Source organism: Triturus cristatus, chromosome 1_2 (assembly GCF_964204655.1).
Source record: "Triturus cristatus chromosome 1_2, aTriCri1.1, whole genome shotgun sequence".
Lineage (NCBI taxonomy): Eukaryota > Metazoa > Chordata > Amphibia > Caudata > Salamandridae > Triturus > Triturus cristatus.
In genome coordinates, this window is record NC_140580.1 from 353,447,216 (window position 1) to 353,464,582 (window position 17,367).

General features: G+C 47.2%; 1 protein-coding gene across 1 annotated transcript; it reads left to right on the forward strand.

Annotated features, from left to right (window-relative positions):
- Positions 1–2,994: 2,994 nt before the first annotated feature.
- Positions 2,995–6,135, forward strand: LOC146867333 (transcription factor HES-5-like). Its single transcript, XM_085614938.1, has 3 exons — positions 2,995–3,099; positions 3,372–3,552; positions 3,893–6,135. Exons 1-3 carry the CDS (start codon positions 3,037–3,039, stop codon positions 4,111–4,113), a joined length of 465 nt encoding a protein of 154 aa, XP_085471064.1. The 5' UTR covers positions 2,995–3,036; the 3' UTR covers positions 4,114–6,135.
- Positions 6,136–17,367: the final 11,232 nt, after the last annotated feature.

Here is a 17,367-nt window from a genome sequence, read left to right on the forward strand (position 1 = left end):
GCGATAAGGTTCCCAAAAGCTATGACAAGGAAGATGGCAAAGGCGATGCGATGCTCCTGAGATCCTGGGGAGGCTTTGCAGCAGCCCTGCTTCACGCAGCAGAGGTGGATGCGCCGGCTCCGATCTGTAGGGGGAGGATGCGATACCTTTGGCTTTCGTTGCGTAGGTTTCTTAGGGGGAAGCTTCACGCACAGGTTTGATGCGACACTCTTCGATGTGGTGCGATGCGTGGCGCAGCGTTGCCTTCCGGCGCCGCAACTCTCGATGCGCCACGGAACGGGACTCTGCGTCGACGCACGCAGCGATTGGAGACTTTTCACGCACCGGCAGTGGTGCGGCCCGCAAACTGGTTCTGCGACAACCCTCGCAATGGCAGGAAGCTTCACGCTTCGGGACGATGCTCGACGCACTCGGCGATGCGGAGACCCTGCGTGTTGCGATGGTGCCGCGATGAAATTTTCCACGCACTCTCGTCTTGCGACACGCAATCGGATGATGCGTTGGGTACCAGTCACTCTTGTTCACGCTTCTGCTTCCCAGCTCCCTCAACACAGCAAAACGACCTCCTGAAGCCCCAAGACTGGGCAAGCACTCCAAGGCAGGTCAGAACTCTCTCAGCAGAGTTCCAGGGGTGCTGGTGGGGAAGTCCTTTTGTTCCTGGGACTTCTTAACAGGGAGCCAGCTCTTCTCAGGCCCTTGGAGATCAGAATCAAAAGAAGGGGACACAGCAAAGTCCTTCCCCTCTCCTTGGCAGCAAAGCAAAACAGCAAGCAGGCAGTCTTCTCCTCTTCAGTTTCTTCCAGCTTTCTCCTTGGCAGAGGTTTCTTCTTAGTTCCAAAGTGATCTAAAGTTTTAGGTGTCTGGGGTCCTCTTCTTATACCCCTCCAAGTCTTTGTCTCTTGTGTTTCAGTGGGGGATTCCCCTGCTCAAACCGGTTCCTGGGTGTGCTCTGCTCTGGAGCACCTGGTTCCTTTCAGAGTGAGGGGCAGGGTCGTTAGACGCTCAGCAGGAGGTGGAGCCTTCTTTGTGCCAGCAGAGGCAGAGTCCTCAGCCTGGCCAGCAGGGGGTGGAGCCAGCTTTGTGTTTGTCAGGGGCAGCCCTATTCAGACCCAGGGACTACTCCTCCCACCCATCTAAAGCAGATCTCCCTATTCACCCTGCTGCTGACTCATCCAGGCTCCTGGAGCCACCTAGCACATCACCTGACACCAGTCAGCCAACCAGCACACAGGCACACAGGAAGGTTAAACAGGAGAATAGCTACTTTCTAAAAAGTGCTATTCCCACACAGTGAATTTAAAAACCATCTTGCTAAAAAGATGTATAATTAAATTCTGAACACAGAGATACCAAACTTGGATTTTCTATCTTGCCCCTATGGGAAGATAGGCATGTAAACAGCCTTCCCCATTCTATCCTATGGGCAAGATAGCCTCTCAGCAGTGAAAAACGAAAATGGCTGTAATTCACTACCAGGGCATGTTACACACCTCAGTACATGCCCTACCTTTCAGATACACTGCACCCAGCCCAGGGGGGTACCTAGGGCCACCATAGGGATGCCTGACATGTACAGAAAGGGAAGGATAAGGCCTGGTCAGTAGGTGCACTGGCCAGGTCGACATGGCAGTCCTGGACTGCACATAGGCACTGCAAGCAGGCCTAAGACATCATCTTAGCGCTACTCCTGTGGGTGGCACAATCAGTGCTGCAGCCCACTAGTAGCATTTGAATCACCAGCCCTGGCACACGCAGTGCACTTTACTAGGGGCTAACAGGTGAAACAAATATACCAATCATGGATAACCAATCAATACAACAATTTACCAAGGGAGCACTTGCACTTTGACACTGATCAGCAGTGGCAAAGTGCCCAAAGCATCTAAACCAGCAAAATCGAAATCCAGCATAGCATCAAAAAACACAGGAGGTAGAGGCAAAAAGTCAGGGGTAACCACGCCAAAGATGCCAGGTCTAACAACGGGAATTTAAAAAACACAGTTCCATGGTTCAGTCTTCAGATACTTTAGCAAAGTGACGACTGGTGCGGAAAATCTCTCAATCCCAAATTAGAAATGGAGACATTACACAAAAAGGTGTTTGTTTACACGTGTGGATCACACCTAGGGTGCACGTGAAGCTTTGTAGAAAAAGAACCAAGGCACGTGGGAAGGGAAACCCAGTCGGAAGACCAACAAAATATGAATCTCATTATTTCACACACAACGTAAGAGGTGACTGCCATGGACCAGACAACGGAGCTACTACACTACATCCCCGAAAAATACACCACATCAATGCAGTGCTTTACCTGCCTGTCTGAATCTAGTGCTGCGGCCAGGGTGGGCGCTTTCAGCACTGGACAGCTCCGCGCAGGTGCTGGAGCAGACGGGTGTTACCCACGTCATTGGCTGACGCATGGTTTATTTTACTCACGCTCAGAATACGCTCCACATTGAACTTTCCTTTCCAGCCACCGGGGGAGTCAAATTCAAGTTTTGAAAGCGGGGTTTCGTTTCCTTAGACTAAACCTAATGATTGTTGGTAAATGTTTTACAAAATAGAAAAACATTCCCCTCTGCTTGCTATAGTGCACATCGATAAAATTGAATAGAAATAAACTTTCACTAAACTAAATGATGGGCATTAATGAGATCCTTCATGGGCCCGCCCATTCATACTTTTTCAGCGCTGCGGACACACCCGCCCGTATTTAATGCTATTGACACTGTTCAGCTCCTGGCAGATGTCAGGACTCATATCACTTTATTAGACAGGTCTTTCCCACACGCTGATCCTTTGTGTCCGGGTCCCAGATGTCCCCCCACCCTCCCATCTTGTAATGTGCCACACTTCCATTGTCCCTGCTGCTCTCTGATTGGCTGCTGAGTGTGGGAACCTCTCTCCAGCCCCAGACCCACACATTACCCTGCAGGCGGAGGGGGATAAATAGGGCAGGAGGGAGCGAGCTCTTTAGATACCGATCACTGAGGGTTCACTGCAGAGACTCCCGCTGTTCACCCAACACCGGGCAAGATGGCGCCTTTCAGCACCGAGAGGAAATATGAAGAGGAGCGCGAGGAGAGACACATTAGAAAGGTAAGTGTCTGGACATTAATATTTAAGAAGCATATTTAGGTTTTTCGAATATACAAAAAGTACACGTGTAAAATGAACTCCCAATATATTTTATCAACAGTGGCTGTATTTATTGATCTTTTAATATCACCCTAGTTCTAAATTAACATTATTTAATTGAGCTGTTTATCACACTGGAGTAACTATAAGTTTTGCTATTACCTTTTATGGACTTTAGACACCTTTATACGTTTGTTTCAATACAATAACAAATCCATATTTTGTCTCTGCAGCTGAGGAAGCCAGCGGTGGAGAAGCTGAGGAGGGATCGCATCAACAGCAGCATCGACCAGCTCAGGATGTTACTACAGAGAGAGTTTGAGGAACATGAACTTCCGCCCAAAGCTGAGAAAGCGGATATCCTGGAAATGGCCGTGACGTACCTGGCCCGGCGCGTGCAGACACCGGCACCAGGTGAGAGGCAGTACTTTGAAGGGTTAAAACTTCATTGGGTGTTCTCTGCAGTTTTGTGTTTGTCCGCGTGTGGGGGTGGCTGGGGTTAGATAGTGCAGAGACGTAACTGGTAATAGTCGCATCGAGATGGTACTCGGGGCAAGCTTATTATGACTTAAATATGTCAATTTCCAGCGCCATTTAACTTAAACCCGTGTTTTAAGAGTATCAGAACTACCTGTAAACTAATTGTAGCAACCAGAGGAAAGCATTCTAGAGAGCTGTAACTGGATTTTTTTTATGTGTGTTTACTCCCTGGTGTGTAAATGTACAGATATTAACCCCTCGTCTCTCCCTGCAGCCGCGGCCTCCAGTGAAGGTTACTCCAGGTGCCTCCAGGACTCTCTGCACTTCCTCTCCCTCCACGAAGCCCCCACAGAGACCCGGATGAAGCTGCTGCGGGCCCTCCATAGACCTGCGGCTGCAGCAGAGGCGGTGTGTCCTTCTCGGCCTCCGTCCTGTCCCAGCAGCACTAAAGAGCCCGCCCGGGACAGTCCCAGAGCCCCGTGGAGACCCTGGTAATGCGGGGGCCGCGGCCTGGACTTTTCTTCGGACTTCTTTCGAGGCCTCGGTCCTCTCTGAGGGAGAATATTCATTCTCGTGTCTGGAGCACCGCCCCCTGCTGTGCAGGGGGGAGTTTACTGCACTTCAAGGAGCGGAGTGAAGAGTGACTGTATATCCTCATAGGATGAACAGTATGTGAATATTATATCCTGCTGAGGAGGACAGTACGTGACTGTATATCCTCACATGATGGACAAAGCGAATATTATATGCTCACAGGATCGACAGTGAGTGAACATTCATCCCCACAGAAGGGACAGTGTGAATATTACATCCTCATAGGATAGACAGTCTGTATATTATACCCTTGCAGGAGGGACAGTGTGTGAATGTGATATCTTCATGTTATGGCCAATGTGTGACTATTGTATCCTCATAGGATGAAGAGTGTGAGAATGCTATTTCCTCATAAAACAACGTGCGAGTATTATATCCACACAGCAGGGTGGGCAGTGGATCGATGACATGGACAATGAGTAAAATTATATCCATTTAGGATTGACAGTGCTTGAATGTTTAATCCACACACACGATGGACAGTGTGAATATTATATCCCTGTAGGATGGGCAGTGTATGAATTTTATATCCCCACAGGATGGGCAGTGCAGCTATTACATCCTTAGAGGATGGACAGTGTGAATTGTACATCCCCACAGGATGGGCAGTGCAGCTATTACATCCTTAGAGGATGGACAGTGTGAATTTTATATCCGTTTAGGGTAAACGCTGGATGAATACTGTGGTGATTTCACAGTATATATTGTATGAATATAGATTTGTTGAGCACTGGATCTAGGTGTAAGCATCTATAATATAATACATTAATGAAGAGAATGAACTAAAGCAATTAATAGGATGTGCCTTCAGTTTCAGAATGTTTTAAACTGTTTCTTTACAAGAAATTCATACGTCATGTAGAGTTCTTGCCTCCAATAGGACCGACTTTTGTGAATTTTGATGCATATTTTGGAATACGTTATTTTCATTCCTGAGTTCTAGCGGCGCTCTGGAATTTTCCAATTTTACTTCATTTTAAGAAGTTGATTGACGTACAAATATGTTAATATCCTGAAAGGATGGATATAGTGCACCGTGTGATTCTGCACATGAATGTGTCTGTGAGAATAATAGATGTGCTTGCAATCTGAGGGATTCGGATTAGAGCCTTGTGCACGTGCAGTGTGTGTTTACCTTCTGTGTTTCTATGAAGTTACAAATTACGTAATTATCACTCATTGGCTGAAGTGAGTGATGAGGGGCTCCGGGCCTCCCTTGTATCAATTTTGATATTTAGTATTTTCTATTGAAAATGAATCATAAAGTGCTGTGTAGACAAAGTGTTTCTGTACTTTCAGAAATTCCGAATTGTCTCTGAAAATTGAATGTGATGTATTTTATACATTCCCCAAGAGGCACATTAAATGCCTTTTAACTATTAGTGATGATATATCTGTATTTTCAAATGGAAATTCATGATTTAAAAGCCCTGCCTTCTGTGAAGGTAAAGTGTGTTTCTCTTCTTTGAGAGGTTTGTGTATTATCCCTGCAAAGTGTATGTGATGATGTGCACACATATTGTGTATTCTCCAAAGTGTAACATTCATTGTTGTTGATTGGAAGGGAGTAACAGTTATCGTTAGTGCCAAGTCTTCATTTTAGAAGTAGTCTTGGCGCTATTTGTGTGAGTTCCACAATGCAGTGTTTCTCTTTTATAAAGAGAGTCTATGTAGTGAACTCCCTGCCATGGATTTGTATCTCAGTGACTGAGTATGTACTACTTCCGGGTCTTCTACAATGTTTGTAGGGCTGTGATTATCAGTGGGAACTCATTCATTTACAGAATGAAACCCAGGATTTAGGTCCTGTGATGAAGACATTCACTTTATTGGATGCAAGAATGTCTTGTGTTATCCTCTAGTCTCAGCTGTGACATTTCGGTGACATTGTGTATCTGTCACGTGATTCTTCACTGTTGCAACCTATTGACCTGTGAACATGATTAAATAAAGATGCAGATCTGAATAAAATGAAATGTTCTCTGTTTTCGATGTCTGAATTTTGCACTGAATAAATATGTTCCCCTCGTGGACTGCAAGGGGTGGGGACACTGTCAGCCATTTCCATTAACCGCAATTCGAACTGAAACAGTGACTTTGCAGCTGACACAGGAACTGTCGAAAGGTGTGCCAATTGTGTTATTTCTGTCGGAATTATAAACAAGAATAATAAACTAAAGTTTTAGAAAGTAATCACTGGCGTCCAGATTACCATGGGGTCTAAACAGAGCACTCTGTAGTCAATATTTAAAATCTGTCCTTCTGTGAGGGGCAGAGCTGCCCGGGACATTACACCTGACGGCATGTGCAGGCGTGCTTCTAGGCACTAGAATGAAAGAGGGAGCTGTGTCACGTAAGTAGATCTCTATGACAAAATGTGAAATATGGCTTCACTCACTCGGTAGAGAGGGCGGGCTTAGACTTGTAGGTGTATAATGTGATAGAGAGAAAGTGTGTTTCACACAATCTGGGAGGTCTCACACATACCTGCTCCTTTCCGTGCTACTCTGAACCCAGCTTTAAACACCATTACATTCTGGCACCAGAGGAGGAGGGGCAGTGCGGATGAACAGAGCTGCCAGAAGAGTGAGAGGCACAAGACATACAGAGGAGTTTGTCATAGGCAGTGGGCCCAGCGATATAGTGACGCAGCCATATAGGAATAGGGACACAAAAACAACATTTTACAACAACAAATTCAGAGGAGTTTATTGCAGGGAATACTCACGTTAAAATATAAAGCAGAACCACCATCAATGAAAAAATTATTAGGATCAGTTAACAAAAGTATTTATTACATAGTACAATCGAAAATGTAATCATTTCCCCAATACGGTGTCCCATTGTCATGTGTCATTAACTAACCGCTCAACCTACATGTGTTCAAATAAAAAATGAGTTTATTTCTGTGACAATTGATCACACTGCCCATAAGTATCAATTCCCTTGGGAGATGGTCGCCTTGGCTTACGCCTGCCCATCACTCATTTTCATCACCAGAACTGCATGAACAGAAACTGCCGGCAGCCCCATGCCCGAGCTGCATTACCAGAGCTGTGTGAGTACAAAGTGCGGGCAGCCCCGGGGGTGAGGTACATCATCAAAGCTGTGTGAATACAAAGTGCCGGCAACCCATGGGTGATGTGCATCATCAGAGCTGAGTGAAAGGAAACTGCCGACAGCCACATGGGGGAGGAGCATCGTCAGAGCTGCGTGAATAGAAAGTGCCGGCAGCCCTGTGCCTGAGGTGCATCGTCAGAGCTGTGTGAATACAAAGTGCCGACAGCCCCATGCCTGAGGTGCATCACCGGCGCTGTGTGAATACAAAGTGCTGGCAGCCCTGTGCCCTAGGTGCATCATCAGAGATGTGTAAATACAAAGTGCTGGTAGCCCCGTGGGTGAGGTGCATCGTCAGAGCAGTGTGAACACTTAGTGCCTGCAGCCCCGTGGGTGAGGTGCATCATCAGAGCTGTGTGAATACAAAGTGCCAGCAGCCCCATGGGTGAGATGCCTCACCAGAGCTGTGTGAATACAAAGTGCTGGTAGCCCCGTGTCCGAGGTGCATCGTCAGAGCTGTGTGAATACAAAGTGCCGACAGCCCCATGCCTGAGGTGCATCACCGGCGCTGTGTGAATACAAAGTGCTGGCAGCCCTGTGCCCTAGGTGCATCATCAGAGATGTGTAAATACAAAGTGCTGGTAGCCCCGTGGGTGAGGTGCATCGTCAGAGCAGTGTGAACACTTAGTGCCTGCAGCCCCGTGGGTGAGGTGCATCATCAGAGCTGTGTGAATACAAAGTGCCAGCAGCCCCATGGGTGAGATGCCTCACCAGAGCTGTGTGAATACAAAGTGCTGGTAGCCCCGTGTCCGAGGTGCATCGTCAGAGCTGTGTGAATACAAAGTGCCGACAGCCCCATGCCTGAGGTGCATCACCGGCGCTGTGTGAATACAAAGTGCTGGCAGCCCTGTGCCCTAGGTGCATCATCAGAGATGTGTAAATACAAAGTGCCTGCAGCCCCGTGGGTGAGGTGCATCATCAGAGCTGTGTGAATACAAAGTGCCAGCAGCCCAGAGGGTGAGGTGCATCGTCAGAGCTGTGTGAATACAAAGTGTCAGCAGACCAGTGGCTGAGGTGCATCACCAGCGCTGTGTGAATAAAACGTGCCGGCAGCCCCGTGCCTGAGGTGCATCATTAGAGCTGTGTGAATAAAAAGTGCCGGCAGCCCTGTGCCTGAGGTGCATCATCAGAGCTGTGTGAATACAAAGTGCCGGCAACCCCGTGGGTGAGGTGCATCATCAGAGCTGTGTGAATACAAAGTGCCGGCAGCCCCATGGGTGAGATGCCTCACCAGAGCTGTGTGAATACAAAGTGCTGGTAGCCCAGTGTCCGAGGTGCATCATCAGAGCTGTGTGAATACAAAGTACCGGCAGCCCCGTGCCTGAGGTGCATCACCAGCGCTGTGTGAATACAAAGTGCAGGCAGCCCTGTGCCCAAGGTGCATCATCAGAGCTGTGTGAATACAAAGTGCCAGCAGCCCCATGCCCGAGGTGCATCATCAGAGCTGTGTGAATACGACGTGCCGGCAGCCTGGGCCTGAGGTGCATCATCAGACCTGTGAGAATACAAAGTGCTGGCAGCCCCATGCCTGAGGTGCATCATCAGAGCTGAGTGAATACAAAGTGCCGGCAGCCCCATGCCTGAGGTGCATCACCAGTGCTGTGTGAATACACAGTGCCGGCAGCCCCGTGCCCGAGCTGCATCATCAAAGCTGTGTGAATACAAAGTGCTGGCAGCCCCGTGGGTGAGGTGCATCATCAGAGGTGTGTGAATACAAAGTGCTGGCAGCCCCGTGGGTGAGGTGCATCATCAGAGCTGTGTGAATACAAAGTGCTGGCACCCCCATTGGTGAGGTGCTGTAGGAAGGTGGAATCTGACTAATGGTTGCCCCCAACTTTTTGCCTGGTATTTGAGTGGTTTTTGACTAGTCTGGCTGGGATCCTGCTATCCAGGACCCCAGCCTATCTGCTTTCTCCCTAAAACTAATGTGAAGTACCCTAGGTACAAACTAATTGGATGCTGAGGATGCCCTGACAGTCCCTTGTAGATGGTACCCTAGGTACCCAGGGCATGGGTCCCTCAGTAGGCCTACCAGGGCTGCAGCACTTATTGTGCCACCCTGGGACAGCCATACAAACTGACACCACCAGACCACTACTGTAGTCTGGGTTAGGTGGTGCTAGCACCCCTTACAGGAATATAGGTACCCTATATCCCACCCCATTATTACAACACAGATACTCTCATAGGTCACCCCTAGAGCAGGCCTTGGTAATCCTACAAGGCAGGGTGCTGAGGTATTTCTGAGGGGGGACCCCTACATGAGTAGGGCCTCTCTGCAACCTTCGTAAAATCATTGCTGGGTTGTTTGTAGTGTAGCCATACCATATACTCTTAGCCGCATTATAAGTCTATCGCGATAGCGTGATAACTTGAGAATGGCTACACAGAACCATATCGTGTTTGGTGTTTTTTATACTCATCCGCTGTCCTGTGCCAGACCTGATACTACTTTTGATGGATGTGCCAATATGCCAACTATTTAAAGCTTTAATGTTCTATTTAAAATACAGCCGTATTGTTTTTTGTGTGCAACATTATACATAATTGCCATTTTATAGGGTCACAAGGAAAAGGTTAACATTTTATGAAAATAAATAGGAAAACAAGACCAAAATGAAGATTGAGCACCTAATATTTCAGTTTTAGCTCCTATGGGAGCTGCCAATGGGATGACTGTGGTAGAGCTGCTCTCTATGCCATCTGTGGACTTTACTGGATTGATGATGGCTTCAGTTGTGGACCCAGTTGTCGATGCACGAGCACCACAAGCCGTTTATTTATTTTTTACAAGCATCTCACTACTCAGGGCCCACCATGCACAAACTAAAATGTGGGCTACAGCTGAGAAGGAGTTGGGATGCTATGGCTCTGAGAACCTACACCAGCAAGTTCACGCAGCACGAGCACGACAGCTCCCATTCTGAACGTGCAAGGAGATTCCCAAACTAAGTTGTGAATAAGTAAGACACAGGGAGAAGAAGATGGGGTTCAACAAGTCCATTTCACACACCTCATAAAACCGGGTTCAAGCAGTTGTCCGGGCTATTATCTTTTTGAAATCCTGCTCCATGGTTCCCGGAGGCTGTGGGCCGGTGTAGGAGGAGACAGAGGGCTTTCAGAGTGTTTTTCATGCTTAGATAGCCAATCAGATCATTCCCGGAGGTGAGCTGAAGGGCCGGGTGCAACCAGCCTCGCACTACTGCTTCTGTCACAAGTAAAGCGTGCAGCCTGCAACAATGTGCGGGCGTGGCCGGGAGGGAGAGGCTGGTACCATTGGCTTAGTGCAGATTGTCACCGTGGGCTTCTGATTTTGATACTTGGGGCCGGTTTTGCTCCAAAAAATTGCTCCCAAGCAACAAAACCAGCCTCCTGTGGAAGAAAAGGTCCCCAACCTTCCAGCTTCCTGCGGAATCACCCGGTATCACCAGTCTGGCCCTTGCTAAAACCCTGGGTGCTGGTGACAAGCAGGCAGGCTTAACTTAGGAGACAGTTTTGTAAAGCATTTAAAAACATCATTACATTCGTAAGTATGACACAACACAAAATAAAAATCCAACACTAATTTATAAACATAGGAAATATTTGTATATTTAAAATGACACCAAACCGACAAAAAGCCAATGCAGGGAACCAGAGATATGAGTTTTTTAAAGAATAAACACTTTACAGTACTTAAGAACAAATATCCCCAAATTGGGACATCTGGTCGCGCTTGACCGGGACAAAGTCCTAGGTTGAGGCTGACTGTGATGGAGCATTGGCTGGATAAACTAAGTAGGAGGACTCTGTTAAAAGGTTACTTTCGCACTTAGAAACTTTTCTGGAGGATTTTCTCTCGACGTTGATCGAGTCTCTCTAGGCTGGATTCGCAGCATCTTTGCCGGCTTAATTCTACGGGAGCCCCCAGTCAACTCATTGACGTTTTGAGCTATGGAGCTTTCAGCAGGATGAACCATAAATTCAAGCCAAGTCGCGGTGCGAGGTAGTCGGCTAACTCTCGCCATAGGGTCGGTCACTTATGGAGTTTTTTCCAAAAGTTGCTCCAACATTTCAGGAACTTCATCCTGAAATTCCTCTTGTGGCTTCAACGTGTCAAAAACACTAATCCAAGGTTCCAGACTCTCTGGGTGGCTCCTTGGAAGTTGAAACTACAGTTTCCAACATGCACCTGGCCAAATCCTTTAATTCCAGCTGAAGTTGCTCAGTTGGCTTCCTCTTGCCTTGCTAAAGATGATGCAGGTGAAGCTCTTTTAACCTGCTGCTTACAGTGAGTCCACTCCTTCTCTTTTTGAAGCAAGGCAAAGTCCTTAGAACTGTAGTTCCTTGGTGTGCAGCAGGTATAGTCATTTGGAGTGCAGTCCTCTTAGTGCAGGCCAGGGTTCCAACAGGGCAGTCCTTCTTCTTCTTGTAGCTTCAGACAGTAGCTCTGAGTTACTAGGCAGCTTTCACATATTTATCCAGTGTTTTTGGGGCAACAAGTAGGGGGTACCCCTGTCAAATGGGGTGCAGGGCACCACCCAAAAGCATGACCTCTTCCTCTAAAGTGTGGTATACTGTTGTCCCACTAAGCACTGCACTTTCAAATTCAAAATGGAGTGTTTTTCACCATGGACCTTCTGCCAATTCTATTCCTGATGGCCCCATCATGCTGGGGGTACAAGACGAGGGGGTAGGCCTGGCTTGCATTCTTACTGCCCTACTCTCTTTCAAGATCAGTTTGACTAGCCAGCCCACTTCCTGGCATTTTCTCTGCACCTGCAGATCTCCCCCACCAGATAACCTCTGTCTCTATGCAGGTCGCTTATGACCTCATCAAAGCAGTTTGGCTAAGCCTGTTATGGGTTGGCCAATCAGGAGAGGCTACTATAAAGCTGGATTTTGGCTTAGAGAAAATAAAGTTTCATAACCTCTTTTCTGTACTAGTTATGATAAATTAAATCATGGTAAGTTGTTGGATTTATCATTACTAAAAATGTATGTCCTTGAAATATGGCTTTACCTCCCTTCTATCAGTTACACTTTATTAAAGTATTACCATGTTAGCCTACAGAGCTAAAAGGCTACATTGGGAAAAATGAAATTGGTTGTTTATTTCTTCACCAGGGCATATAAAACATCTTTTAAAATGTCCATGATTGTTTTTACAAGGCACACTACCCTGGGGACACCTGGGGTAGACCTCAGGGGTGACTTACATGTCAAAATGATGTTGTTTTATACTTTGGTAGTACCTTTAAATCCAAAGTTGAATTTTCATATAATTTCAGCTTAAAGCAGTTTGCAAAGAAGGGCTGACTTTTAAAAATAAAAAGCAAAAACAACAGATGATGGACAGAATGCTGAACAATGCAAACATTCACTCTCAGTCAACAGATCTTGGCTCAATCCATCATTGTTTTGCCCCAGTTTGGACCCAGCCTTATGCAAATCAGTCTTGAACCTGCTCCTCATGGGAACAGTCCAGCCCGAACTGCCAAGCCAGGTCCTCTCTGGAGCAGAAACAAGCATCCTGACACCGGTTTCAGGGTATCACCAATCATCAGCTAGGCTAGCTTGAATCAAGTGGAGAAGTTAGCACTGGACCCATGTCTGGGCATACCCTTACCACTTAGGTCGACAAAAGCAAAAAGAACAGATAATGGATGGAATGCTGAACAATGCAAACATTCACCCCCAGTCAAATGGTCTGGGTTTAATCCAGCGTGACTTTTAAAAATGACAGCAGGCTACATAGCAGCGCACACTTGAGTGCTGGAGATCTGATGGGCTCCTAAATATACATGCCCTATCATACACTAGAGACTCACAGGTAGGTAGTAAGGACCAATTGCAATTATACCTAATTACCATATACCTTTTTAATCTGAGCACTGGGCCAGGTTAGCAGAGCCCCAAAGCGCAGTCAGAGTCAGTTACCACCAGTAGCAGTCAAATATGGGGGTAATCATGGCAAAAAGGGTGACTTTCTCACATTTCCTTAGGTGCCTGCTGAGATGGGGCTGAAAAGCCACAGCTAGCCACCTTATAAAAAAAACATGTGAAACAGGACGTCGCCTTGATCACATTTTTAGGTGTTTAGTGTTGCAGGCGCAAGGCCCAGTCACACAAGTGTGCTACCATTTTTATGAGGAGACATGTGGGAATACTGCATAGTAGAACATTTTCTATTACCAATTGAATGTCTCTATGATTGTGCCTTTCAAAGGTAGACAAGTGTGTATCACAGAAGACATTTCACAAATGACCTCTAAAACACATGTCAGTATGGGTATCGATAAACTCAGAGATGTGCAAACAAACACTCCTCCTAAACTTAGCATCTGGTGTACATTTGAGAAATATTGAGTTTTTCTTCAGAACCTTTCTCTATGTGTTACAATGTTGCCATATGAATTACTGTATAGTCGATCCGCAATGAACAAGCATTGGCAAAGCCAGTAGGTCTGGCTTTTGGGACCTTATAAGTATTTAGTTATGCAGCACAATATCCTATAACTGTTGCAGGCGGGTGGCCATGCAATGGGGAGCCAGAGTAGATGTCAGAGCATGGGGTGCGCTGAGAGGGGCCATCAGGCCCTGGCTCTGGTGTAGATCGGAGAGATTCCGGTGAGGGCCAGTAGAGACGAGATTGGAGCGATGGGCCCCTCTTCTGGGACTGCTTTGGAGTCTGTTTTTGGGTCTGCCGCGAACTGGTGAGGGTTGTCGTGCTGCGGACTGTGTTTGTGACCACCCACAGCCAGCCCTGAATAGAGCGAGTCTGAAAGCCCCAGAAGGCCTGAGTGTTGAGGGGGTCTGATGGGCGGCTGAGTTTGGCCTTTGCCCCGTGTCTGTATGACTACTGTAGTTGTGGTAAAAGCTAGAGCAGGATGGAGTCCCTCCTGTCCAGGTGCTGAGACTGGAGGCTCTGGCTGCTCTAAACTGCGATCGCGCGCCGTGAGGCAGAAATGTACGGTGCTAGGTCGGCTCGATGTTCTGTCTGCTGTGCAGTCTGGAGTTGATTGCATAGGGGTGTTCCTGTTCCCTATGCTATGCCAACATTGAAAGCGGTAAAGGTCCCTGAGTGAAGACCGATTAATGCTCCCGGGAACACACACCTTGAATGAATTTTCTAATTTGACCCCATTGTACTTACAAAATTACGAGACAGCAATTGTGCTTTTTACTACGATGCAAATCACCACTCTTGTCATTTCTCCCACTGTTCAGGAATTATGACACTAATTTTAATTCAAAGAGCCAAGAAAACGGAGAGCGCTACCATGAATCACAGCAATCATGAAAAACACAATTAAATTTGCACACTGACCAAAGTTTACATAACGTGCTCAGGAGCCGACATTTAAATGTTAAGGTGAAGCCCATGAATTTGCACGGGAACAAATTCGCATTGTAACTACTGCACTGGAAAAAGAACTGCACGTTTAATGAGAGAGGATCTGTTTATGAAAAACAAATGCGTCATGATAAAGATTCGAACACACAAGGTGTGGTGAACTCTGAACTTAGATCTACATTGTGAGAAACGGAATCAACGTCAGGAAAGGGGAAAGAAGAAGAGAAGAAGCGAAAAGATGCGTGCGAAATAAATACTGGGACGCGGTACTATGAATACACCCTAGTCATCAAAGAAAGAAAACTCACGGGCAAAAAGTATGGAAAACAGGTCAAGAAACACGCAAGGGGACACAGATTGAGAACAGGCAGTTTAAAGAGAAGGAAAACAAGACAAGCAGCAAGTGGGATGAGGGAGGGGGTGGCAAATGGCGTGTACATTTCGCGGGCGCTTTGATGTTTGCAGTGGCCGCGCGGCTCACTGAGAACATCAAAGCGCCCGCGAAATGTACACGCAGGCTGCCAAATGGTGCGAGCGCCCGGCGCACATCCACTGTGTGAAAGTGATCGCGATCAAACATCAAAGCGGCCGTGCGGCCCGCGAAAGTGAAAGCAAAGGGTGTGCAGGCTGCCAAATGGTGCGCACGCCTGGCGCACATGCACTGTATTTGGAGGCCTGAAAGCACTCGTGTGCACTTCCAGATCCCCCATTTACAAAAGCTCTCGCGAGGGCAGCGCTATAGCGCTGTCTCAGGCGAGACCTAAAAACCATTGTACGGTGCAGCTCGGCTGTTGCCTCTGAGTATCCCAGGTTCTTGGAAAACCTACAAGTCCTATATGTCCCCAAGACTAGAAGGGTCTAGCGGTCACAATGGTATATTGCTTTGGAAAATGTGCCATAGTAAGAAGAGGTTACAAAGGAAAACTTAGGCACAAATTTCTGTTTTTTTCAACTCAATTTCAATATTTTTTTATTTTAGCTGTTACTTTTTATAGGAAAAACCATGAAGGATCCACACAAATGACCATTTGTTGAATTAACAATTTTGACTAGTTTTCAGAAATATATGGCTTTCCAGGATCCACCATGGGTTTCACGCTCATTTCCACCACAAACCGGAAGGAGGTGGAAAGCACAAAAATAGGAAAAATGGGCCCAGTAAAATGCTGAAACTGTGTTAAAAAATGTGGTTTTCTAAATCAAGTCTGCCAGTTCCTGAAAGCTGGGAGGATGGTGAGTTTTGCACCATAAACCTTTTGCTGATGCCATTTCCAGGAATATAAACAAACTCTTTCCTCTTCAGCACTCCCCCACCCTCCAAGAATCAACATTTCACCATATTTTGACAAATTTCTCAGTCCCCTCCATGGAAATCCCCAAAGCCTGAGTACCTTTAGAATCCCCAGGATGATGTAAAAAAAAACGGGCAAATTTGGTGTGCATGCCTTATGTGGAAAAAAAAGTTATGGAGCCCTAAGAGTGAACTACCCCAAATTGCCAAAAAAAGACTCAGCACTGGGGGTGTCCAGCAGCTAAGGGGTTAACAACATTTATGTAGAGCTCTATCCTGAGGGGAGTCTTGTTGCTGCTTCCACCCACCCCGTGTGTGTTGCAGGTAACCACCTCTATATCCACCCGTCCTCTCGAGCTCTCTCAGGATTCACCTGCAGCAAGAGGCAGGTGAGGTGTGGGGCAGAGGTTGATCCTCTCTCGGCTCCAAGCCCCCGCGCCCCCACCACCCGCCCCTCACATGTATTCTAGACCCTTGGTCTGCTGGAGGGCTGTGATTCTGAGGCTGGGGCCGGAGACTCGCGGAGGTTCCCACACTGAGGCCCATTCATCCCATTCAGAGGGTACAATAGAAGCGTGTCACACCAGAGGCCTCCGGCTCCAGGGAATCCGACCCTCCCCTGGGTTAATCTGCAGCCGCCATCTGGGGAGCAGCCAGTGGCAGCGGTGGGGCCTCAATGTGCCGGTCCGGTCAGGACCCGAGAACTGGGACAGGATATTACTACCGGAGGGGCTGGCACTGGGGCTATTTAATGTCACACTGGGGCATAAACAACCACAAAAAAACCACAGGGCTCCAAAATATTAAAAACGGGAATTTAAAAAACACAGTTCCATGGTTCAGTCTTCAGATACTTTAGCAAAGTGACGACTGGTGCGGAAAATCTCTCAATCCCAAATTAGAAATGGAGACATTACACAAAAAGGTGTTTGTTTACACGTGTGGATCACACCTGGGGTGCACGTGAAGCTTTGTAGAAAAAGAACCAAGGCACGTGGGAAGGGAAACCCAGTCGGAAGACCAACAAAATATGAATCTCATTATTTCACACACAACGTAAGAGGTGACTGCCATGGACCAGACAACGGAGCTACTACACTACATCCCCGAAAAATACACCACATCAATGCAGTGCTTTACCTGCCTGTCTGAATCTATTGCTGCGGCCAGGGTGGGCGCTTTCAGCACTGGACAGCTCCGCGCAGGTGCTGGAGCAGACGGGTGTTACCAACGTCATTGGTTGACGCATGGTTTATTTTACCTCACGCTCAGAATACGCTCCACATTGAACTTTCCTTTCCAGCCACCGGGGGAGTCAAATTCAAGTTTTGAAAGCGGGGTTTCGTTTCCTTAGACTAAACCTAATGATTGTTGGTAAATGTTTTACAAAATAGAAAAACATTCCCCTCTG